The sequence below is a fragment of the Macaca thibetana genome, chromosome 1, assembly GCF_024542745.1.
Source record: "Macaca thibetana thibetana isolate TM-01 chromosome 1, ASM2454274v1, whole genome shotgun sequence".
NCBI classification, from domain to species: Eukaryota; Metazoa; Chordata; class Mammalia; order Primates; family Cercopithecidae; genus Macaca; species Macaca thibetana.
Window position 1 is genome coordinate 127,677,217 of NC_065578.1, and position 23,869 is coordinate 127,701,085.

Genomic DNA, 23,869 nt, shown 5'->3' on the forward strand with positions numbered 1-23,869 from the left:
GTACAGTGACTGTCAAGTGGTAAATGTTCAATTAAAGGTGGTGGTTGTCATCACAAAGGGAAGAAATAACATTTGTCAAATGCCTAGTATGTCAAGTGCAATGCTAGGCTCTTCTGCATTGTTATTTAATTAAAATCCACATTACCACACACTGAGGTAAGTATTATTATCCCCATTTTACAGTTAAGGAACTTAATGTGCAGAGGGATCACTCACCTTGCCCAAGGACCCTCGCTTGGTAAGTGTCAGAGCCAAAACTAGAAATTAAGTCTGTCTGATTTCAAGAAGTGGGCTCTTTCCCCCGGGACTGGAGGCTGAAAACAGAAAGGAGGGGTCTCCCTGGGGTGTCACTCCTAGTACCCTCACACACAGACATACACATACCTCGGTTTCAGTAATTCCCTTGAAAAATCCTGAGGCCCCATGGTAACTCTTTTTTTTTTTTTTTTTTTTTTCTCTTTTGAGACGGAGTCTTCCTCTGTAGCCCAAGCTGGAGTGCAGTGGTGCAATCTCGGTTTGCTGCAACCTCCACGTCCTGGGTTCAAGCGATTCACCTCCCTCAACCTCCCAAATAACTGGGATTACAGGTATGTACCACCACACCCAGCTAATTTTTGCATTGTAGGTAGAGACAGGGTTTCACCATGTTGGCCAGGCTTGTCTCAAACTCCTGACCTCAGGTGATCCGCCCGCCTCGGCCTCCCAGAGTAGTGGGATTACAGGTATGAGCCAACACACCCAGCCCCCATGGTAATGCTTAACCCAGAAAAGGGGAATGTGCAAGGGTTTATTTCTGTAGGATCTGGGCCTCTATGGACAGGAATCCTGCCCTCCAGTCCCTCCTGACAGTGCAGCCTCTTCCTAAAATGGATAGGGTAACATTTGCTGGCTCTTCTCTCCCAACTTACCTGATATAAGAGGCGTTCTCAGCTAGGTGTGGTGGCTCACGCCTGTAATCCCAGCACTTTGGGAGGCCAAGGCACGTGGATCACCTGAGGTCAAGAGTTTGAGATCAGCCTGGCCAACATGGCGAAACCCCGTCTCTACTAAAAATACAAAAATTAGCCGGGTGTGATGGTGCATGCCTGTAATCCCAGCTACTCGGGAGGCTGAGGTAGGAGAATTGCTTGAACTCAGGAGGTGGAGGTTGCGGTGAGCCGAGATTGCACCACTACACTCCAGCCTGGGAGACAGAGGGAGACTCCATCTTAAGAAAAAAAAAAATGAGGAGCTCTCAGAGAAGGGCTCCTCACAGACCGTGAGGGCCATTTGGCTCAGGCCTTATTGCAACATAAGGCCTCAAATTTAGACTTCTGATGTTATCTCCAAGTGTGGTTACAGTCACGCTGTTACTCTGATAGAACAGAAAGTAAGGACTTACCATAAAATTGATTTAACTTTTATTATGGAATTTTCAAATATATACAAAAGGTAGGCCGAGTTCGGTGGCTCAGGCCTGTAATCCCAGCACTTTGGGAAGTTGAGGCAGGAGAATAGCTATATACACACACACACACAAAAGTAGAAAGAATAGTACAATGAATCTGGTTTGCCTATTATCAGAAGACATTTCTTTTTCTTAAACTTTTTTTTTTTTTTTTTTTTTTTTTTTGAGACAGAGTCTCGCTTTGTCACCCAGGCTGGAGTGCAGTGGTGCAGTCTTGGCTCACTGCAAGCTCTGTCCCCGGGGTTCACGCCATTCTTCTGCCTCAGCCTCCCGTGCAGCTGGGACTACAGGCGCCCGCCACCACGCCTGGCTAATTTTTTTTTGTATTTTTTAGTAGAGACGGGGTTTCACTGTGTTAGCCAGGATGGTCTCAATCTCCTGACCTGGTGATCCACCGTCTCGGCCTCCCAAAGTGCTGGGATTACAGGCGTGAGCCACCACGCCTGGCCTCTTCAACTTTTATTTTAAGTTTACATAAGTAAACATGTGCCATGGTGGTTTGCTGCACAGATCATCCCATCACCCAGGTACTAAGCCCAGTATCCATCAGCTATTCTTCCTGATGCTCTCCCTCCCCTACCCCTATCCCTCTGAAAGGCCCCAGTGGTATAGTTCCCACCATGTGTCCATGTGTTCTCATCATTCAGCTCCCACTTATAAGTGAGAACATGTGGTGTTTGGTTTTCTGTCACTGTGTTAGTTTGCTGAGGATAATGATTTCCAACCCCATCCATGTCCCTGCAAAGGACATGATCTCATTCCTTTTTATGTCTGCATAGTATTCCATGGTATATATAGTATTCCATGGCGTATACATACATAGTATTCCATGGTGTATATGTACCTCCATGGTGTATATTTTCTTTATGAGTCTATCACTGATGGGCATGTAGGTTGACTCCATGTCATTGTTATTGTGAATAGTGCTGCAATGAATGTACACGTGCATTTATCTTTATAACAGAATGATTTATATTCCTTTGGGTATATACCCAGTAATGGGATTGCTGAGTCAAATAGTATTTCTGCCTCTGGGTCTTTGAGGAATAACCACACTGTCTTCCACATGGTTGAACTAATTTACACTCCCACCAACAGTGTAAAAGTGTTCCTTTTTCTATGCAACCTCGTCTGCATCTGTTGTTTTTCAACTTTTTTTTTTTTTTTTTTAAAGACAGAGTCTCGCTCTGTCACCTAGGCTGGAGTGCAGTGGCAGGATCTTAGCTCACTACAACCTCTGCCTCCCGAGTTCAAGCGATTCTCCTGCTTCAGCCTCCCGAATAGCTGGGATTACAGGCACACAACACCATGCCTGGCTAATTTTTTAATTTTTAGTAGAGACAGGGTTTCACCATGTTGTCAAGCTGGTCTGGAACTCCTGACCTCAAGACATCCACCTGCCTCAGCCTCCCAAAGTGCTGGGATTACAGGCGTGAGCCACCATGCCCGGATGTTTTTTGACTTTTTAATAGCCATTGTGAGTGGCATGAGATGGTGTCCCTGTGGTTTTGATTTGTATTTTTCTAATGATCAGTGATGTTGAGCTTTCTTTCATATGTTTTTTGGTCACATGTATGTTTTCTTTTGAGAAGTGTCTGTTTATGTCCTTTGCCCACTTTTGGAGGCTTTCTTTTTTTTTTTTTTTTTGAGACAGAATCTGGCTCTGTCGCCCAGGCTGGAGTGCAGTGGCGCAATCTCGGCTCACTGCTACCTCCACCTCCCACGTTCAAGCGATTCTCCTGCCTCGGCCTCCTGAGTAGCTGGAATTATAGGCACTCACCACCATGCCTGGCTAATTTCTGTATTTTCAGTAGAGACAGGGTTTCACCATGTTGGTCAGGTTGGTCTCAAACTCCTGACCTCATGATCCACCCGCCTCAGCCTCCCAAAGTGCTGGGATTGCAAGCGTGAGACCCCAAGCCCAGCCCCTTTGCCCATTTTTTAATGGGGTTGTTTTTTTCTTGTAAATTTGTTTAAGTTCCTGTCACAAGACTTTAAATTATAAAATAGGACCTGCAGTTCCCTGTAAAGGAAAATGTTCTATAAATTCTGTAATGATCTTCTGGATAGCCAGGTGCGGTGGCTCACGCCTGTAATCCCCAGCACTTTGGCAGGCCAAGACGGGCTGATCACCTGAGGTCAGGAGTTTGAAACCAGCCTGGTCAACATGGTGAAACCCCGTCTCTCCTAAAAATACAACAAAATTAGCTGGGTGTGGTGGTGCATGCCTATAATCCCAGTTACTCAGGAGACTGAGGCAGGAGAATCACTTGAACCCAGGAGGTGAATGGAGGTTGCGGTGAGCCGAGATCGCACCATTGCACTCCAGCCTGGGCAACAAAAGCAAAACTCTGTCTCAAAAAATAAAAAAGGGGTCTCGTGGATAGCATAATTGTATTGCAATTTTGTGTGAAAAAGTGTTAATCTGGCTGGGTGCAGTGGCACCCACCTATAATCCCACCACTTTGCGGGGCCTAGACAGGAGGATTTCTTGGGGCCAGGAGTTCGAGACCAGCCTGGGAAAGACGGTCTGGAAAAAAAAAAAGAAAAAGTTAATTTATCAAATGTAAACGTGCCTGTTTTTCATTTCCAAGTGTATCTGAAACCTCCACAGACAGTAGGGACCTAGACTTCTCTCCATCTTTCAGAAGTCTTGTCTCCAAGGGAGCAGTTGCTGAGATCTGTGGGTCATTTCCCACCCTGCCCCTGGCCCCCTGCAGAGGCTGGGGTGGGAATAGCTGGCTCTTCAAACCCTGCCAAAAGCTCTGAACTCTGCCTTTTGCCAGTGGTCAGGCCTCCTCCACCTGACCCTTCACCCGAGGTGATGGGATGCCTAACCATAGGGCCAACTGGGGGGGCTTCTCTCTCTGCCTCTGCAGGAACTCAACCAAATAGCATTTACAGAGCAACCTCTGTGTGGCCAGCTGGCTTTCAGCCCTGGGGGTGGGAGGTGCGGGGGTGGAGTTGGGAACCTGATCCTGATCCCGGCACTACCCCCTGAGGAACCTCCAGTCTGCTGGGAGAAAAGCAAAGAAAGGTACCTAAAGCAGAGCTATTAAGCGCCCCAACTGTGCCTATGTGAGAGTCCCACCATTGTTTGCTTGGGAGGCAGATCCTAGTAAGCCTAAGTCAAGGAGGAGTGCGCACAGGGCAGGCCAGCCCGGAGGTCCCCGAGGGCAGGGCCTCCAGGCTTCCCATTCTTTCCAGGTTCCCACAGCGCTCAGGCCCCACTGGGCTCACAATAAGCTTCAATGACCGCTTTTGACTGAACCTTTCGCCTTTGTATCTGTCTCTGTGTCTCTCAGCATCTCTGTCTCTACGGGTCTCTGGCTCTCTCTTGTTTCCCAACATCCTTCCCGAGCCCCTGGGGAGCAGAGCTGGGGGAGCCCGGCAGTGGGAACGGGACAGCGTCCTGTTCTCACCAAGGACAATAAGGGCCGGAAAGGGCTGGAGCCAAGGCCTGGCGCAGACTCCCCCTCCCTGCCTGCCCTGGGCGCCCCCCCCCGCCCCCCCCACGCCCTGACCCGCCTAAGTGCCAGTCCTCAGGGACTCAGCCTCCTTGCCCTTGGTCTCACATTCCCACTGCCCTCCCTTTTCTCTGGAGGCATCACTTCTGCCCCCAGGAACCCACAGAGCCAGTGCCCTCCCACTGTCCTCCACACTCCCCGCAGCCCCATCCCCTGCATTATTTACTCCTATTTCCGGAGCTGGCTGTGGGCGCCAGCGGGTGTCAGGGCCACGTGTGAGGGAGCAGGAGGAAACATCTGGCTTCCCTCTGTCCCCCAGGGGTGGGGACGCCTCTCTCTCCCTCAGGCCTACCGCCTCCTCTGGGGTGGAACTGAGCCCCAGGAGTCCAGGGGCCAAGAGGTTAGCACCTTTGCCCTTCTCACCCTCAGGGATCTGGCAGCCATGGAGTCCTCACACCCCCTTACTTAATTATGGTGATTAGGTGGCTGTGATACCCCTGCCAGGGTTAATTGGCAGGTCAGGTGCAGCCAGCCTGCAACCAGGCAGGGTGCAGAGCTGCAACGTTGGCGCCAACCTGCCTTGTAAATGCACTCATTTCTTGAGGAAGGCGTCATTATTCCTGGACCACATGCTGCCCCTGGTGCCTATGCAGTGGGTGGCAGCAGGTGCTCAGATCCCTTGGCACTGCCCTGGCACCTGCTCTCCGGCTCTTCCCCACTCTCTTCTAGCCATAGAGATGATACTCCCTGCTGGTCCCCACCCAAGCCAGCTCTCGTTGTGGAAGGCATGGTGCCCTCTGCTGGCGGGATCCCTAGACTCCCCACCCACCCCGCGCCACCCTCTTCCCCACTCCCCTCCCTAGGCTGTGTCTGTGCTCACCTGCTCTGGGACCTGACCCTCTGCCCAGTGCTCCCACTTTGGGTTAGGGCAAAGTCGAGGTTTGACAGTGAGACTTAGAACCAACCCAGCCTCCCCTTAAGCCCAGAGACCAACTTGGACAACCTCGTCCTCTCCCACAGGATCTCATATATCACAACCCACTGCCCTCCCCAACCATCAATACGGTGAGTCAGAGTTCAGAGTGGCCATCCTCTCAGGGAGGCTCTCTCTGGTCTCTACTGAACTTTCCGCCTCCAATCCCAGCCTAGGGGGAGAAGAGGCTTAATTCAGGATTCAGTCTTTCCAAATGGACCAGTCTTTTGAGTCTTCCAAGAAGGCTGGCTTCCACACTGACAGACCCAGCAGCAACTAATGCCACTCCCGGCCCTCAGGGTTAGCTTGTCTGGGAGGGTGCCGCTAGCCTCCAGGAGGGAGACGTGAATCCATAGCGCCCCCTGCAGGCGTCTTGGATAAACTGCCTAGCACTTCCTCCTTGGCCAGGTTACAGAAGGGCAAGTATCTAGGGTTCTGACCAAAGATGGGAGTGGGGTGGGGTGGCCTCTAATCCTTGACCAAAACTCATCTACTCACTTCTTCACCTTCACTGGGTCTTATTCCCTAACTCAGGCACCTATGGACAGGATTTTGTTTGTCAGGACAGGTTATTTCATTCAACCAACCCACCTTTTTTTTTTTGAGACAGAGTCTCACATTCAGGCTGCAGTGCAGTGGCACAATCTCCACCCACTGCAACCTCTACCTCCTGGGTTCAAGCGCAGATGGTGCCTCAGCCTCCCAAGTAGCTGGGACTATAGGCACACAACACCACACCTGGCTAATTTTTGTATTTTTCGTAGAGATGGGGTTCCCCATGTTGGCCAGGTTAGTCTCAAACTCCTGACCTCAAGTGATCCACCCACCTCGGCCTCCCAAAGTGCTGGGATTTCTGGCTTGAGCCACCGCGGCTGGCCCAACCCACTGTCTTTATTGTCCATTATCAGGCTCTGGAAAAGACAAAACTGACCAAGACAAGGTGTGTACCTTAAAACCCACACCATTCAGCACAAGGGAGGGCACCTAGGACAGGCACTCTGCACCGAGTTGTTCCTCATGACAGAGCACAGACAGGGCAGGGTGCAAGTAGCCACCTGCATTTGTATCAAGGTTGGCTCGGAAGTTGATGTCCTTGCTCCTATTGTTTTATATACTTCGCTACAACTTAGGAAGTTCCCAGTGTCTTGGCTACAAGACGGAGAAAAAAATGAAGGCACCAGAATAAACAGGCAAGGAGCAGCTGACCACCTGGGGAGTCTTTCTAAACACAGGCATATGTTCTTTCTGGAGTAGAACAGATAGGTCCCAGGGACAGCATCAGGAGAGAGGTCCCATCTATGCACTTGCAGCAGGGGGCTCATTTGCTCAAGGCAGGGAGCTGGAGTGGCAAAGATACCACGTGGAATCCCATGAAACAGTATAGGTGTACAGGACCTTTCCTTCCTTTACTTTTTTGCTCCAAGATCCCTTCTGGTACTGACGGGCCGGCCTTCCTGCCTTGCAGCCTTTATCCCTTTCCCCAAAGATCACGACTGCAGAACATTCATGCACTTTTCTTCCATGATGAGACTCACACAAGTGTATGCCACTCCAGCAGCACTGACGGTATTCAACAGATAATTGGTAAAAATGAATGTGGGAGTAAGGAAAGCCTCACCATTCCCAAGGTCTGAAAACAGAAGGTGCCCAAATGTCTCAACATTCTGTACACCTAAGCTGGGCACTGGTAGATGAGGTCCACAACATATCACAACTCACAGAGCTACAAAGAATCTACTTTATTGAACATTCAGGGTCAATTTCTCTTCTTGCTCTTGCCTGTGACCTTGGCTGGTGTGAGGACTGGAGCTGCTGCCTGGTACAGGGTGGAGGAGATCTTGTTGATGTAGTACAGACCAACCATGGAGAAGATGAAGCTATATGGTGAAGACAGAAAGGTCATGGCACCAGTGAGCATGCTGCCAGCCCGGTGCCTTCTAGGGAAGATACTAGCATCAGGAAAAGAATCCAAGTTCAAGTTTAGGAAAATGGGGAAGGACAAAAGAGGGAGAACAGAGGGAGAGGTAGCTGTGGAAGGAAAATGTCTGGCACCATCAGAGTAGGATCCAGTGCCAAAGAACAGAATGCTACACCCCTTACCCAGCTGTCAGGAACATACCAGGTGGTGACACAGACTCGGTGGATGAGACCAGATGCAAAGAGAGCCAACAGGAGGCACAGGAGAACTAGGGAGGCAAGAAGAAACAAGGAGGGCAACGGTCAGAATGGAAATATTACGCATCCGCACATGGAGTCCAGGAGAAATCCGGGGCTCTCTGAATCCTGGGGAACCTGCTTAGAAGGGTATGCATGACAACAGCAGGAGGATTCAGATGACCTTAATGATATCCAGAACATGGAGGTAGGAGGTTGAGTGCGGTGACTCACACCTAGAATCCCAACACTTTGGGAGGCTGAGGTGGGCAGATCACTTGAGCCAGGAGTTTGAGACCAGCCTGAACAACAAAGTGAGACCCATCTCTTAAAAAAAAAAAAAAAAAAATTGAATTAAAAAAAAATTAGCCAGGCATGGTAGTACACTGGTACACATGCCTGTAGTCCCAGCTACTCAGGAGGCTGAGGTGGGAGGAACCCTTGAGCCAGGAAGTTCAAAGCTGCAGTGAGCTATGATTGCACCACTGCACTCCAGCCTGAGCAACAGAGTGAGACCCTGTCTCAAAGAAAAAAAAAAAAACATGGATGTAGATGTATGCTTTTTTTTTTTAATCAGCTCTGCCCCAAATCTCATGTAACTTCCCTATCCTGGCTTTCCTCCCATAAAAGGGAAAAGGAAAGGTGATGGACAACAGAGTCTGAAGGGCAAGATGTGTTCCCATTTGGGGAACCCAGTTAAGCCCTTTCCGACAGAAGCCAGACAATGAGAATCAATTCATTAAGCTGGGTGACCGGTGGTGGAAGTTGAGGGCCTTGCTCCCTGGACACAGGTTGGAGGGCAGAGTGCTTGGATTCACTTGTTCATGGGGGCAGGAAATGATTTTAGGTTACCTGGAATATGATGGGAAAGAAGATGAGAGGACAAAAGCAAGGACACACAGGGCTGCACCTGCCCAAGTGGAGAGGGCAGAGAAGGCGAAGTGGGCCAAGAGCTTTGCCCCACCACAATGGCATCTTTTTCTTTTTTTTTTTAATTTTTGAGGCAGAATCTCACTCTCTCGCCCAGGTTGGAGTGCAGTGGTGCAGTTTCAGCTCACTGCAGCCTTGACCTCCTGGGCTCAAGCGATCCTCCCACCTCAGCTTCCCAAGTACCTGGGACTATAGGTGCGCACCACCATGCCCGGCTAATTTTTGTACTTTTTGTAGAGACAGGGTCTCTCTCTGTTGCCCAGGCTGGTCTTGAATTCCTGGGCCCAAGCACTTCTGCCAGCCTCCACCTCCCAAAGTGCTAGGATTACAGGCACGTGTCATCCCACCCAGCCAACGGTTTCTTTCAGAAGCAACTGAAAAGCCGGGCACGGTGGCTCACACCTGTAATCCCAGCACTTTGGGAGGCCGAGGTGGGTGGATCACCTGTTGTCAGGAGTTCAAGACCAGTCTGACCAACATGGTGAAACCCTGTCTCTATCAAAAATAAAAAAATTAGCCAGGTATGGTGGCGCATGCCTGTAATCCCAGCTACTCGGCAGGCTGAGGCGGGAGAATCGCTTGAACCCAGGAGGCAAAGGCTGCAGTGAGCTGAGTTCACACCACTGTACTCTAGCATAGGTGACAGAGCGAGACTCCATCTCAAAAAAAAAAAAAAAAAAAAAAAAGAAGCAAGTGAAGATAATACATATGGAAAGAAACAAAATCTAACAGAGAGAAGTCCCAGGGCTACTGGATGGAAGGAACTCTGAAGCCTGCGAAAGGGCTATGCGGAGAAAGCAAGTCCTAGAGTGGGGCAAAGAAATGAGGGCAGCCAGGCCCAGTGGCTCACACCTGTAATTCCAGCACTCTGGGAGGCTGAAACAGGAGGATCACTTGAGCCCAGGAGTTCGAGACCAGCCTGGGCAATATGGTGAAACCCATCTCTACAAAAACTTAAAACAGTAGCTGGGTATGGTGGCACTCACTCACTGGTAGTCCCAGCTACTGGTAAGAGGTAAGACTGAGGTGGGAAGATTGCTTGAGTCCAGGTCAAGACTGCAGTGAGCCATGATCACATCACTGCACTCCAGCCTGGGTGACAGAGTAAAACCTTGTCTCAAAAAAAAGAAAAGATTAAGGGCAACTGTGATAGATCTTTGTTTTGCCAGATGAAGGTTTTACATGAGATTGCATCTGCTGTGAATTTATGAGCACGTGGCATTCCTTAAGTAATCTGGTCGTGATGCTTAATTTGCTTTATAAACTTAATTCTCCATAAATAACTGAATCAATTCTTTTTTTTTTTTTGAGACGGAGCCTTGCTCTGTCGCCCAGGCTGGGGTGCAGTGGCGGGATCTCGGCTCACTGCAAGCTCCGCCTCCCCGGTTCACGCCATTCTCCTGCCTCAGCCTCTCGAGTAGCTGGGACTACAGGCGCCTGCCACCTCGCCCGGCTAGTTTTTTTGTATTTTTTTAGTAGAGACGGGGTTTCACTGTGTTAGCCAGGATGGTCTCGATCTCCTGACCTCGTGATCCGCCCGTCTTGGCCTCCCAAAGTGCTGGGATTACAGGCGTGAGCCACCGCGCCCGGCCAAATAACTGAATCAATTCTTGATTACATGAGCAATTGAACAAGAATTATTCCAAACAGGAAATAATCTAACAGTTATTCTGATTTGGTCAGGATTCCTGCTGCCGTGGAAATTTGGTGCCTCTAGTATTTAGGCTCTTCACAATCTCCTCGAATAAGTAGAATTCTCTAATACTGAGTCAATTTCACATCAGAACTCCACAGTGAATTTGGTCCTGCTGCTGCTTCTGGTGGGACCAAGGACCACCTCCCAGCGAATAGATGCAAAACATCAGCCGAAATTTGCCTATTCCCCTCAAACCTTCCCTGGGAGCTGGCCAGAAGGTACCAAAGTTTCTTGCTTTCAAAGGCTTTCTCTTCCAGCTCCAACTCCAGGAGCTATACAAGATGCAGAATCGAAAAGCGTCATCTGTTTTCAGACAGCTTTAGTAAATCTATTTCTCCTTAACAACCTTTAATACCTAAGCATCTGGAAATTCAATATCATGTTTCAGGAGGTTAAAGAGGAGAAAGTTTGCCGGGCGCGGTGGCTCAAGCCTGTAATCCCAGCACTTTGGGAGGCCGAGACGGGTGGATCACAACGTCAGGAGATCGAGACCATCCTGCCTAACACGGTGAAACCCCGTCTCTACTAAAAAATACAAAAAACTAGCCGGGCGAGGTGGCGGGCGCCTGTAGTCCCAGCTACTCGGGAAGCTGAGGCAGGAGAATGGCTTGAACCCGGGAGGCGGAGCTTGCAGTGAGCTGAGATCCGGCCACTGCACTCCAGCCTGGGCGACAGAGCAAGACTCCGTCTCAAAAAAAAAAAAAAAAGAGGAGAAAGTTCAAACACTCAAGCTCCAATATTCACTTACTCTCAGGGAAGATCTTTGCTTGGAATCCTTTGCCAAAAACAAGATTCTCCAGATTATTGAAGGCCTGGTTGAGGGAGTTAAGGAGTAGGGCGTGCAACTGGGGCAGAGCTGTGTGGGGAAGGGGAAGGGCACATGCCTACGTGGCCCGCCCCCTCCAACCGCAGGGAGGATACAGTGAGCGAGAACACGAAGAGACCCGAGCCAAGCAGGCCGCCCTGGATGGTGAGCCACTCGGTGGAGGCCAGCTGACGGCTGTACATCTGCATCCCAGCGAAGAGCAGCAGGGACAGGAGGGAGGAAAGCGCCAGCGAGGTGCCTGTACCTACCACTAGAGGGGATGGGAGAAGGGACGGAGAGTCAGGCTCCGCCCTCCCTCCGGCAAGCTACGGGCAGATCGGCCGGTCCAGAAGCTCGGTGGGCCGACCCCTCCAAGAACTCCCGGGACTGCAGCCACATGCCCCAACTCCCCACACCGCGCGGCAACCCCTAGGTATTCCCCAGCCCCGGACACCCCGAACCCTCCCGTCCAGTGGAAATGCCCGCTCCCGGTGGAACCCAGGACACGTCAGCTCTGCCAGGAGAGGACAAGGAAAGCTTTTCCACCCAAACCCCGACCCCCTCTAGCACTTCCTGGGGACCCCACCAGTCCCGTTACCCATCATGCCCCTCCCGTGAGTCCAACCGGCGCCTCTGGCCAAGAAAGGGAAGCTGAGGCGGGTGCGGTTAGCTATGCGCATGCGTTAGCGCTTAACGCGGACTTGCTGCTCCCCGCGTTCTCCTCTTTCGTCCTCTCAGTGCCTGGACGCAGCGCCCTCTTGCGACAGGGAGGAAATAATGCGTCGAGGGGGCATCCTCGGCCACCGCCCTGGTCCCCAGGCTTTCCTCATACCTGGTGCGTCTGCTGCCACTCTGTACAAGCTGCACTTATCTCTTTAAGTCATTGGGCCCGTGCCTGTGGCATCTATCCCATCTCTGTCTTCTTTGCCATTTCTGTCATCTCTAGTGCACGTTCCTCAAACCTCCCTGCCCCATGACCATTGCCTCAACATCTCTCAACCCAAAATTTAGTGCTCTCAATCAGGAACCCATTTTCCTCCGAAACTAATCCCCCGCTTTATATGAGTAAAATTAGGAGCCAATGAAAAACGAGAATATAAGAAATGGCTCCCCCCTCAAATACCTTTCCATATTCCCCAACCCCCCGACCGGCTTTCGAGAACCACGTGGGGAGAATTATTTCCCACCCCCTACCCCGACGGGCGCTGTTCGAGGCTGGTCCCTGGAGCATGCGCAGTGACACCTCACCCCCCAGCCCTCCTCACACCCCCACTGGGCTCCTGCATTAAGCCCAGGGTTCGCAGCCGCAGCCGGGATCGGGCACCCAGGGGCGGGCGGGCACGGTAGGGCCATGGCAGAGGGTGAGGATATGCAGACCTTCACTTCCATCATGGACGCACTGGTCCGCATCAGTGTGAGTTAAGGTGGGGTCGAGGGAAGGGGAGGGGGCGTATAGGGTTCTGTGGCAAGCTGGGACCTGGAACAGGTGGGGATCCAGGAAGATGCTGGGATGTAGACAGGGGACTAGCGATGGCAGAAACGGCTGGGAGGGTCGGGATGCAGGTATGAGAGGGTAATCCCGGGAGCAGCCCGGAGGTGAGTGCCTTGAAGGCGTCGGTGTGCTGGGGCGTGAGGAGGAGCTAGGAGCAGCCCAGACGCAGCGGGTGGGCTGGGGTGGCCTCCAGCAGTGCACCGGGGCTGGGGCTTCAGGGGAAAGGCGCTGTTATGAGGAGGGGAAGTGTGAGCTTGGATATTTTCCAAGAAAACTGAGGACAGGTGGGGGATGATGTAGGAGCCGCCCCACAGTGCAGTTCCCAATTTGGACCCCTCCCCAAGACCCCACCCCACGCACCCCCACTCAGGGCTGCTTCCGAGCCTGCGGTTGTCATGGCAACCCTTGCCCGGCTCTCCCAGGGGCGGTGCCAACCGTGTTCCCCCCCACCACTTCCTCCCCCCCTCCTTGTCCCTCCCTCCTTTGTGTCAGCTGCGCCCCTGACCGGGATGGCTGCGAAGAGAGGGACCAAGGTGAGGTGTGGGGGTGGGGCATAGCCTGAGGACCCCCACTCTCGCCACCAAGAGGGGGATGGGACTTCCGGTGGGGAGGGGGCGAGTAGGCGGGGCTCTTGATTCTCCCACTAGCTCGGAGAAGGGGGTGCCGCTGACCGGGTTGCGCTGCAGGAGAGGGCGGGAGGGCCTGATGGGGGCGAAGGGGAATGGGTTGGTAAGAGGGATTGGAGGAGAACGATGGGGAAGTGAAGGATGGGGAATGGAGGCTGGAGTGGCCGCAGGCCGGAGCCGCGGCAGGAGGACGTATGGAGCGAGCAGGATGGAGTGCCAGCTTCGCCTGACTATCGGGAATCACGGCATGGGGGTGCTGCTAGAGAAGGGAGTGGGGGTCTGCATGGAGCTGCAGAATGGGCGGTGTCCTTGAGAAAAATGCCAGGGGCAAGCTGCCCACAGATGGGGGATGGAGGCAGGTGAGGGGGCTGCCAGCTGGGGCTGCTGCAGCTGGAGAAATGGGGATTGGGCTTGAGGCTGGAGCAGGCACAAGCTTCAACCGTCCCTCCTCTGGGCCTTTAGCTCTGCCGCAGGGAAAGAAGCAAGGGACAGAGGTCTGGGAAGGTCTGTGAACCAGCCCAAGGCAGGTGCTGGGGAAAAGCTACAGATAGCTTGTCTTGCTCCTTCCTCAGACCCCTAGGGTATCCAAGGGCAGCCAAGGGGCTGCTGAGGTATGCCCAGGTGTCCAAGCGCTGACCTAGCCTCCTGGTCCCTCCACAGACCAGCATGAAGAACATGGAGAAGGAACTGCTGTGCCCAGTGTGTCAAGAGATGTACAAGCAGCCACTGGTGCTGCCCTGTACCCACAACGTGTGCCAGGCCTGTGCTCGGGAGGTCTTGGGCCAGCAGGGCTACATAGGACATGGTGGGGACCCCAGCTCTGAGCCCACCTCTCCTGCCTCCACCCCTTCCACCCGCAGCCCCCGCCTCTCCCGCAGAACTCTCCCCAAGCCAGACCGCCTGGACCGACTGCTTAAGTCAGGTGGGACTGGGGCCTGTAGGGTGGGGATGGGAACGCTGAGCTATTCATCAGGAAGATGGAAGAAGTCCATCACTGGTCAGGGGCATCTGTCTGTCTTTCTAGGGGGTGGAGATACTGCTTACGCAGGCTCTAATGAGAGCTGAGCTCTGGCACAATGAAAATCTAATTTAATTGAACAGGCTTCCCCACATCCAGCCAGCTGTAACTCTCACGTCCTCTACCTCCCTGGTTCACCCACAGGCTTTGGGACATACCCTGGGAGGAAGCGAGGTGCTTTGCACCCCCAGGTGATCATGTTCCCGTGTCCAGCATGCCAAGGTGATGTGGAGCTTGGGGAGCGGGGTCTGGCAGGGCTTTTCCGGAACCTGACCCTGGAACGTGTGGTGGAGCGGTACCGCCAGAGTGTGAGTGTGGGAGGCGCCATCCTGTGCCAGTTGTGCAAGCCGCCACCACTAGAGGCCACCAAGGGCTGCACAGAGTGCCGCGCCACCTTCTGCAATGAGTGCTTCAAGCTCTTCCACCCCTGGGGCACCCAGAAGGCCCAGCATGAGCCCACCCTGCCCACCCTCTCCTTCCGCCCCAAGGTGAGCCAGCCCTTCCAAGCCTTGGGGAGGGAGGGACATGCTGCTGCAGGTGGGTGGGGGTGCCTGGCATTGTGGGTTTCCAAAAGGAAGTGGGAAGGGTTTTTCAATGCTAAGCACTTACCTCTGTTATCTGTAACAAAGTCACTGGACAAATCATTCAACAACTTCGGACCTCCATCTCATTTACTACAGGGGGATTGTAGTATCTGCCCTGCAATGTCCATACCTAAAGGGTTGCTGAGAGGAGGGTGTGAGATAATGTTTGTTCACTATCTGCACACTGAAAAGGTCTGTGTGCATTCACTCACTGAACAAATATTTAATGAGCACCTATGTGCACGGGGCTATTCTAGGTGTTGGAGATACAGCAGTAAACAAGATGGACAAGGTTAATTATTAACTATCAGGCTAAGATTAATTGGCATCATTATTACTGTTATTACCACATATCCCAATGAGAGAGATGAAAGGAGGTGCAATGCTGGTGAAATGGGCACCGCCCGGAAACTGCAGGAAAGGCTCTCTTTGATGCCAGTATGTACCACCAGGTGGCACTGTGGAGCACCACCAGCGGGTGTCTGGGTGTCTCCACTCCCATCTTGCCAGTGGAGGGAGGGCACCAAACTGCTGTAGTGGTAGCATAGTACCCTTACCCACACCATTGTCTGACCATCACATTGTTCTTTGTGTCCCTAGGGTCTTATGTGCCCAGACCACAAGGAAGAGGTGACCCACTACTGCAAGACATGCCAACGACTGGTATGTCAACTATGCCGGGTGCGGCGCACCCACAGCGGGCACAAGATCACACCAGTGCTCAGTGCCTACCAGGCCCTCAAGGTAAGGACCCCCCTTATCCAACCCTAGTGCTAACTCACACTCTTACCCTCTTGCACCTCCTCCCAACTGCTGGCTTCTGCAGAGCTGGGCATGATGCCCACCTCTTTCTTCCCCCTCAGGACAAGCTGACAAAGAGCCTGACATACATCCTGGGAAACCAGGACACGGTACAGACCCAGATCTGTGAGCTGGAGGAGGCCGTGAGGCACACCGAGGTGAGGGAGGGCACGGAGGTGGGCCCTGGGCCCTGGTCCCTGCCTGGGAGTAGGGGCAGGAAGGGGGTGTGGGTGGTCATGACCCAATCACCTCGTTGCTAGCTCAGGAAGCCCGTGAGGTGTCCAGGTTCTGGTTAAACCAGGTTTGCAGGAACACCAGTGCCCCAGGCCAGGCTGTACCTGGGCCGCAGGGGGAGCAGGGTGGCTATAGCTCAGGAGAGAGCTCGAAAAACCCCACACACGTCGCTCAAAAAACCCTATGCATAGCTCAGATGCTCTCAGGCTCAAGTGCCTACCAAAGATGGCACACATCCCCAGTACTAGAGTGAGGTGATGACTGATACCTTCTGCCAGGTTGATTGAGCTGGCTGACATGAGGATGGACAACTAAGGATGGCATAGATGCCAGTGGACATTAATTAGTGCAGTCAAAGTGGACATTAGGGTAGGCATGGTCTTGTTCATTTGGATGAGTCACTAAAGGGCAGGGATTATGATGTGGGGATCCAGGAAGGTTGGCATAAATGACCTGGAGTTGAGTCCATCTAGAGGTCCCTTTGCAACCATGAGCCCAGGCCCTGTAGGAATGGGTGAGCAGGATTTCCCCAGATCCCTTGTAACCTTAGCCATGCTGTGGTGTCCAAAGAGGCCAGCACAAGTGCTGCCTCCAAAAAGAAGATAGTAAGTCATGCATCCTTTGGGTGTTGCTCCCTGGGCAGGTGAGTGGTCAGCAGGCCAAGGAGGAGGTGTCACAGCTGGTGCGGGGGCTGGGGGCTGTGCTGGAGGAGAAGCGGGCATCACTGCTTCAGGCCATTGAAGAATGCCAGCAGGAGCGGCTGGCCCGTCTCAGCGCCCAGATTCAGGAGCACCGGAGCCTGCTGGATGGCTCAGGTCTGGTGGGCTATGCCCAGGAAGTACTTAAGGAAACAGACCAGCCTTGCTTTGTGCAAGCCGCCAAGCAGCTGCACAACAGGTACTCAGGGGCATGGGATCCTAGGGGGGCAGGGACATCATGGGTGTGACCAACATCTAGGACAATGTCTACAGTACTTCCAGGTGAAGAATTGGGGTTCTGAGGATTTTCATGAGGCCAAACTGATACCAGCTCCCAAAGCAGTTCCCAAGGCTCTAGGGGCAGGCAAGAGAATTGAGGGGAAGGGTGGCTGCCCAGATGGCAGTGCCTGACCTTTTCTTGCCCCCATCCCAGGATTGCCCGAGCTACTGAAGCCCTCCAGACGTTCCGGCCAGCTGCCAGCTCCTCCTTCCGCCATTGCCAACTCGACGTGGGACGTGAGATGAAGCTGCTGACAGAGCTTAACTTCCTGCGAGGTAAGGAGATGGCCAGGCCCCATGCCCAACCAGAGCCTTCTTCCCTTCCTCCCCAGCAGCGGGCCCGGGGGGCAGTGCCCACCGGGGACCTCCCCGGCCTCCTGCCCGGCCTGGCCAGCCATTCCTCCCACCCAGCCCACCCTGCCACACCGTCCTACCGCGCTCAGCGCTGCTTCTCCCTCTCTTTGTTTGTAGGCTGTGGCCACCGCGGACTCTGCTCCGGAGCACCCCAGGCAAGTCAGCGGCCCTGCCCCGGGGGCCCTGCCCGCCGCCGGGCCCCCTTCCCACCCCGCTGCTCCCACACATCTCGGCCAACCACTCATTGCTTCCTTCTCTTTCCTGCCTTGCCCCGACCTCGTGGTCCTCCCACTGAACCAATGCCCTGTCTCTCTTCTGCCTTCTTCAGGCGCTTGCGTAATCCTGGCCCTTCTGACCTTTTGTCCTTGTGACCCTTGCCCTCTGGCCTTGCACTTCCTTTCCCTTGACCTCCAACCCCTGCCCTCAGCTTTTGCTGTCCCTCTGTTGTCCCCACTTTCCACCTCGCTGCCTCCTGCATCTCTCTTCTGAGCCTGGTCCTCTTCCTTCCTGCTCGGTGCCCTCTTGCCTGTGGGCTCCAGTGGCCTTTGCCTGCCCCTCCCTGGGGCTCTTCTTAACTCATACAATGTCTGAGCTGCAAGGACCCCCAGAACTTACCTGATCTGATACCCTTATTTGACAGGGGAGGAAACTGAGGCCCAGAAAGGGGAAGTGACTTATTCCAGGCCAGAGTGAGGTAGCAGCAGCCCAGGACTAGCACACAGGTGTCCTCACCCCCAGCCCAGCACTTTCCAGCCTCGTTCTCTTTTGGGCCCTGCCCTGCCTCTCCTGTGCCCAGTCCCGAGATGAGCCCTTCCCCAGCTCCCTCTCACCCACACTCACCCCCCCGGCTCCCGCTGCTTTCCCTTTTCCTGCCTGTCCCTGTCCTCCATGCCAGGCCAGTGGCCAGGCCCTGACTGACCCCCGCTGTCTCTTCCAACAGTGCCTGAGGCCCCCGTCATTGACACCCAGCGCACCTTTGCCTATGATCAGATCTTCCTGTGCTGGCGGCTGCCACCCCACTCACCACCTGCCTGGCACTATACCGTTGAGTTCCGGCGCACGGATGTGCCTGCCCAGCCGGGCCCCACCCGCTGGCAGCGGCGGGAGGAGGTGAGGGGCACCAGTGCCCTGCTCGAGAACCCCGACACGGGCTCTGTGTATGTGTTGCGCGTCCGCGGCTGCAACAAGGCCGGCTACGGCGAGTACAGTGAAGATGTGCACTTGCACACGCCCCCAGCACCTGGTGAGTGAGCAGGCACAGGTGGTCGTGCAAAGGGCATGGGGTATGCCAGGGCCCAGGCCCTGACGGTTGGTTCGGGTGGTCGCTAGAGAGGCCACATAACATAGTAGGTCTCACACCCACTAACTTTGGAGCTAGACTGCTTGGGTTCAAATCCCAGCTCTACCTCTTGCCAACTGTGTGAGTGGCTTCTGGCAAGTTTTGCACTCTCTCTGAACTTCAGAGTCCTTTTCTGTAGGGATAATGATAATACTAGCCAGGTGCAGTGGCTCATACCTGTAATACAAGCACTTTGGGAAGCCAAGGAGGGAGGATTGCTTGAGGCCAGGAGTTCAAGACCAACCTGGCCAACATAGCAAGACCTGATCTCTAAAAAAATAAATAGGCCAGGCAAGGTAGCTCACACCTGGAATCCCAGCACATTGGGAGGCCGAGGCGGGCAGATCACAAGGTCAAGAGTTCGAGGCCAGCCTGGCCAACATGGTGAAACCCCATCTCTACTAGAAATACAAAAATTAGCCAGGCGTGGTGGTGCATGTCTACAATCCCAGCTACTCGGGAGGCTTAGGCAAGAGAATCGCTTGAACCCGGGAGGCGGAGGTTGCAGTGAGCCGAGATTGCGCCACTGCACTCCAGCCTGGATGACAGAGGAAGACTCCGCCGTCTCAGAAAAAATAAATAAATAAAGGCCAGGCGAGGTGGCTCACACTTGTAAACCTGGCACTTTGGGAGGCCAAGGCAGGTGAATCACCTGAGGTTGGGAGTTTGAGACCAACCTGACCAACATGGAGAAACCTACTAAAAATATAAAAGTAGCCAGGTGTGGTGGCACATGCCTGTGATCCCAGCTACTTGGGAGGCTGAGGCAGGAGAATCACTTGAACCTGGGAGGCGGAGGTTGTGGTGAGCCGAGATCGCGCCATTGCACTCCAGCCTGGGCAACAAGAGTGAAACTCTGTCTCAATCAATAAATCAATAAAATACGTTTAAAAAATTTATTTTTGGCCGGGCACGGTGCCTTACGCCTGTAATCCAAGCACTTTGGGAGGCCGAGGCGGGTGGATCACAAGGTCAGGCGTTCAAGACCAGCCTGGCCAACATAGTGAAACCCCGTCTCTACTAAAAATAAAAATAATTAGCTGGGCGTGGTGGCTACTTGGGAGGCTGAGGCAGGAGAATCGCTTGAAGCTGGAAGGCGGAGGTTGCAGTAAGCTGAGATTGTGCCACTGCACTCCAGCCTGGGGAACAGTGTGAGACTCCGTGTCAAAAAGAAATTATTTTTAAAAAATGATAATGCTTACCTCATAGGGTTACAAGAATTCAGCTGGTGTGAGACGATGCATGGGAGTCTGAGTACAATGTCTGGCTCATGGTTAGGGCTCAAGAATGTTACTAAAGTGACTAGAAAATAGTTTGAACTCCAGGGTGTGGGCATGAGAGGGAAGCCTTGCCACCCAAGTAGGGACTGGGTATAAGGGCCAGGTGTGAACCCAGAGTATGGGCTGGAAGGCATAGATTGATGGTGATGGGAATGTCACCAGGTAGAACAGAATAGTGGGAACTGTCCATGGGGCTGGCCACAAGTAAGGGGTTGGAGGAAACCCCATGAGTCAGCCAGGTCCAGAGCACTGGCTTCTGTGCCCACTGTCATCACAGAAACTCTCTGGGGTTCCATGCCCATTTGGAATGCCCCCTTCTTTTTTCCTCATGCCTCCCTTTCCGGTTTCCCATGTCCTGTTCTCTTGAACCCCCTGCCTGTTCCTGGTGACTGAACTCCCTTGCAATGCGTTCCCTGTTCTGCAGTCTCACAGCCCCCAGTGCCAGTGTTTGTCCCTGAAGTTGTTCCTCCATCTCAACCCTCTCCCTCCTTCCAGTCCTGCACTTCTTCCTCGACGGCCGCTGGGGTGCAAGCCGAGAGCGGCTGGCCATCAGCAAGGACCAGCGAGCAGTACGGAGTGTTCCAGGGCTGCCCCTGCTGCTGGCTGCTGACCGGCTGCTGACCGGCTGCCACCTGAGTGTGGATGTGGTCCTGGGCGACGTGGCTGTGACCCAGGGCCGCAGCTACTGGGCCTGCGCCGTAGACCCAGCCTCCTACTTGGTCAAGGTGGGCGTCGGGCTGGAGAGCAAGCTTCAAGAAAGTTTCCAGGGTGCCCCCGATGTGATCAGCCCCAGGTCAGACCCCTCTGGAAGGGATGGAGTATGGGGGTCCTGGTGGAAGTGAGGGGCACGGAAGGGGTGGCAAGCGGAGCACAGACTTGCTAGGGTGGGATGGGAGGGCATTAGGAGGAAGTAGTAGGAGAATGGAAGCCAGGCTGGGAGGCCTGTGGCCAGGAGAGGCATGGGCTCAGCAAAAGGGCTTTTGAGGACTGATTTTCAGAGCATGGTGTGTGGTCAGGGAAAGGGATGATAGAAGAGGGAGCCATCTCTGCTTCCTTCCAACCATCTGCCACTCTGGACCAATACACCATCTCTCCAAGCATCTGTATCCTTTCTTCCTAACACTCCATTTCCAACATCCCTTCTCCATAAAACCTTTGCTCTCCAAGACCTCCTTCACCCATATCTTAAAATTCTTCCCTTAGCTGGGCACAGTGGCTCACGCCTATAAACCCAGCACTTTGGGAGGCTGAGGCAGGCAAATCACTGGAGGTCGAGAGTTCAAGACCAGCTTGACCAACATGGAGAAACCCTATCTCTACTAAAAATACAAAAAAATTAGCTGAGTGTGGTGGCACATGCCTGTAACCCCAGCTACTCGCGAGGCTGAGGCAGGAGAATCACTTGAACCCGGGAGGTGGAGGTTGCGGTGAGCCAAGATTGTGTCATTGCACTCCATCCAGCCTGCGTGACAAGAGCAAAACTCCTTCCAAAAAAAAAAAAAATCTTCCCTTAAACATCTCACCTCCATAACCCTCCTCTCCCCAACTCCCTATTTAAAACTCTCCCACTAATGCTTTTCATCCTAAGCCTTCTCCCCGGCACTCTGTCCCCCAATACCTTATTTCTTCAAAATGCTTTCTCCCCAACACAAATCCCCTCCTAAACCCCATTGTCCCCAACCCCGCATCCCTCTAAAACCGTTCATTTGTGACACCAATCCACCCTCATCTCTCTCCCGACACCCACCTTCCCAACAACCTTTCTCTTCTTAGTCACTAATTTCGGATTCTTCCAACGTCCTCTCATCCTCAGAACCATCTCTCCAGCATGATTTCCCCAATACCATTTTTCTTGACGCCTTTCCACGTGCTATACCAATGCTATGTCTTTCCCATCCCCCTAGCACCTCTTGCCAATGTGCTTTCCTCTCAGTGCTCTCTTTCCACCAAACCCAAACCCCTGACCCTATACTCCAACCTGCCTCTTCAGCGTTTTCTTCTCAACACCCAAAATCCATCCCTTCTACCTCTTGCTCCTCAACATTCCATCCTTCCAGTGTCTCCCTCTGGTACCTCATCTGTCACTCCATCCCTCAACAATCTCATCCCCAACACCCGCTTCTGCAGGTACGACCCGGACAGCGGGCACGACAGCGGTGCCGAGGATGCCACAGTGGAGGCGTCGCCGCCCTTTGCTTTCCTAACCATTGGCATGGGGAAGATCCTGCTGGGGTCGGGGGCAAGCTCAAACGCAGGGCTGACGGGGAGGGACGGCCCCGCAGCGGGCTGCACAGTGCCCCTGCCGCCTCGCCTGGGCATCTGCCTGGACTACGAGCGGGGCCGGGTTTCCTTCCTGGATGCTGTGTCCTTCCGTGGGCTCTTGGAGTGCCCCCTGGACTGCTCAGGGCCTGTGTGCCCTGCCTTTTGCTTCATTGGGGGTGGCGCAGTACAGCTCCAGGAACCAGTGGGCACTAAGCCTGAGAGGAAAGTCACCATTGGGGGCTTCGCCAAGCTGGACTGAGCCTTCCAGGTCCCTCATGCAGACCTGGGGTCCTCCTGGGCCCTGGCCCCCAAACCTCTTGGCGCCGGGTTGTTACCCCCTGGAAGCTTCTCCCCCAAACTCTCCTACCATGTGGCCCTGCCCCTTCTCCCGTGTCTGTGTCTTCTCACGGTTTTCTCTTGACCCAGGGGCTCTCTTCTGCCCATCTCTCTGGATGGCCCCCGTTCTCTCCATTGCCTGTTAGCCAGGCCCCCACCCCCACTGAGTCTGCCCTATGACCTGCCTTTGGCATGTTACCCAAGCTATGGAGAGAGCCCCTTCTCCATCCCTGTCCTGTGCTCCCCAGGCTGATTGGGCCGGGCACCTGAAACACTGGGCATGATCTCCAGCTCTGCCCTTGCCCTGCCAAGCTCCCTGCCCTGTTGATGCTGAACTACAGCCTTGGGACAGGCAGGCTTTGGGGCTGGAAGCTGTCCAGGCACTCCTGGTGACGGGAAGGGGACCCTGTCATCCTGCTTTATTTATTTGGGTCCCGACCCCCTGCAGCCGCATGCCCCTTACGTCCCTCTTCTCCCTCTTGCATGCTTTTACCTGTCCCGCACCCACGCCAATGTGCCAAGTCTCCCTTGGGGACCCAGCTGAGTCTGGGTGTTCCCATTGGGTTCGGCCAGGCAAGGCCTCTGGTGCCCACTGCTGTCCTCCTGCAGTGGGCTCTGCTAGGCCTGTGCTGAGCAACAGCTGTTATTGTCATGGTTTATAAATAATAAACTGTGATGCCAGGCACATCTCTGCTTTCCCTGAGCACAATCATTCCTGTTAGTTTCTGTGCTGGGTGTGGTGGGCGGGAGGGGGCAGGGTGCTAGGCTGTGGTTCTGGGCAGGGGCAACCAATGGATCTGGTGCCTGAGGGAGGAAGGCCCCAGGCTAGGCGCTCTAAGCCTCCTGCCACACGTGTCCTGACCCCACCTGAGCCCACCACAGCTGCCAGGAGACATAGCTCTCTGGCTGCTGGCAGCAGGCCCCAACCAGGGCATCCGGGCCTGCCCTGCAGCACCAGGCCCTGGGGGAATGCGGTTGAGGGGACAGGCAATGTGCCTGGGCCCAAAGGGATCAGGGAACCAGAACCACTTCCCCATTCTCAGGGTGTTGTGGAGCCCACCCCAGGGGCAGCAGGCTGGTGGGGCAGCCGGGGT

The 23,869-nt window shown here is 53.9% G+C and overlaps 3 protein-coding genes across 11 annotated transcripts in view; 1 reads left to right on the forward strand and 2 right to left on the reverse strand.

Moving 5' to 3' along the window:
* Window positions 1–21,775, reverse strand: part of DPM3 (dolichyl-phosphate mannosyltransferase subunit 3, regulatory) — a 45,275-nt gene extending 23,500 nt beyond the window's left edge. The window contains exon 1 of the mRNA XM_050756352.1: window positions 21,772–21,775. The gene's annotated coding sequence lies outside the window, so the exon portion shown is untranslated. The remainder of the gene's footprint in view (window positions 1–21,771) is intronic.
* KRTCAP2 (keratinocyte associated protein 2) overlaps window positions 7,612–23,869 on the reverse strand; it is a 31,395-nt gene continuing 15,137 nt past the window's right edge. The window contains exons 1-6 of one of the 4 annotated variants that reach the window (XM_050755647.1): window positions 13,324–13,327; window positions 12,071–12,107; window positions 11,589–11,743; window positions 11,416–11,479; window positions 8,007–8,073; window positions 7,612–7,764 (exon numbers count right to left, since the gene is read on the reverse strand). In XM_050755647.1, coding sequence (XP_050611604.1) covers window positions 7,644–7,764; window positions 8,007–8,073; window positions 11,416–11,479; window positions 11,589–11,743; window positions 12,071–12,077 — 414 coding nt within the window. In that variant the 5' untranslated portion in view covers window positions 12,078–12,107; window positions 13,324–13,327 and the 3' untranslated portion in view covers window positions 7,612–7,643. Of the gene's footprint in view, window positions 7,765–8,006; window positions 8,074–11,415; window positions 11,480–11,588; window positions 11,744–12,070; window positions 12,350–13,323; window positions 13,328–23,869 lie in introns of those variants that run through there. The other 3 variants (XM_050755631.1, XM_050755639.1, XM_050755624.1) reach the window with 3 other exon arrangements.
* TRIM46 (tripartite motif containing 46) lies at window positions 12,671–23,479 on the forward strand. 6 transcript variants are annotated; one of them, XM_050753010.1, is made up of 12 exons: window positions 12,671–12,890; window positions 13,859–13,867; window positions 14,064–14,140; window positions 14,251–14,512; window positions 14,753–15,096; window positions 15,793–15,936; window positions 16,056–16,151; window positions 16,871–17,124; window positions 17,359–17,480; window positions 18,499–18,801; window positions 20,673–20,970; window positions 22,305–23,479. In XM_050753010.1, the coding sequence occupies exons 1-12, from the start codon at window positions 12,824–12,826 to the stop codon at window positions 22,696–22,698; spliced, it is 2,370 nt and encodes a 789-aa protein (XP_050608967.1). In that variant the 5' UTR covers window positions 12,671–12,823; the 3' UTR covers window positions 22,699–23,479. The 6 variants fall into 6 exon arrangements, 5 of the variants coding, with proteins under 5 accessions (XP_050608967.1, XP_050608955.1, XP_050608978.1 ...); XM_050752998.1 differs by lacking the exons at window positions 13,859–13,867; window positions 14,064–14,140 and having other exon boundaries at window positions 12,671–12,886; XR_007718583.1 differs by lacking the exons at window positions 13,859–13,867; window positions 14,064–14,140 and having other exon boundaries at window positions 12,855–13,497; window positions 20,673–21,280; window positions 21,391–22,380.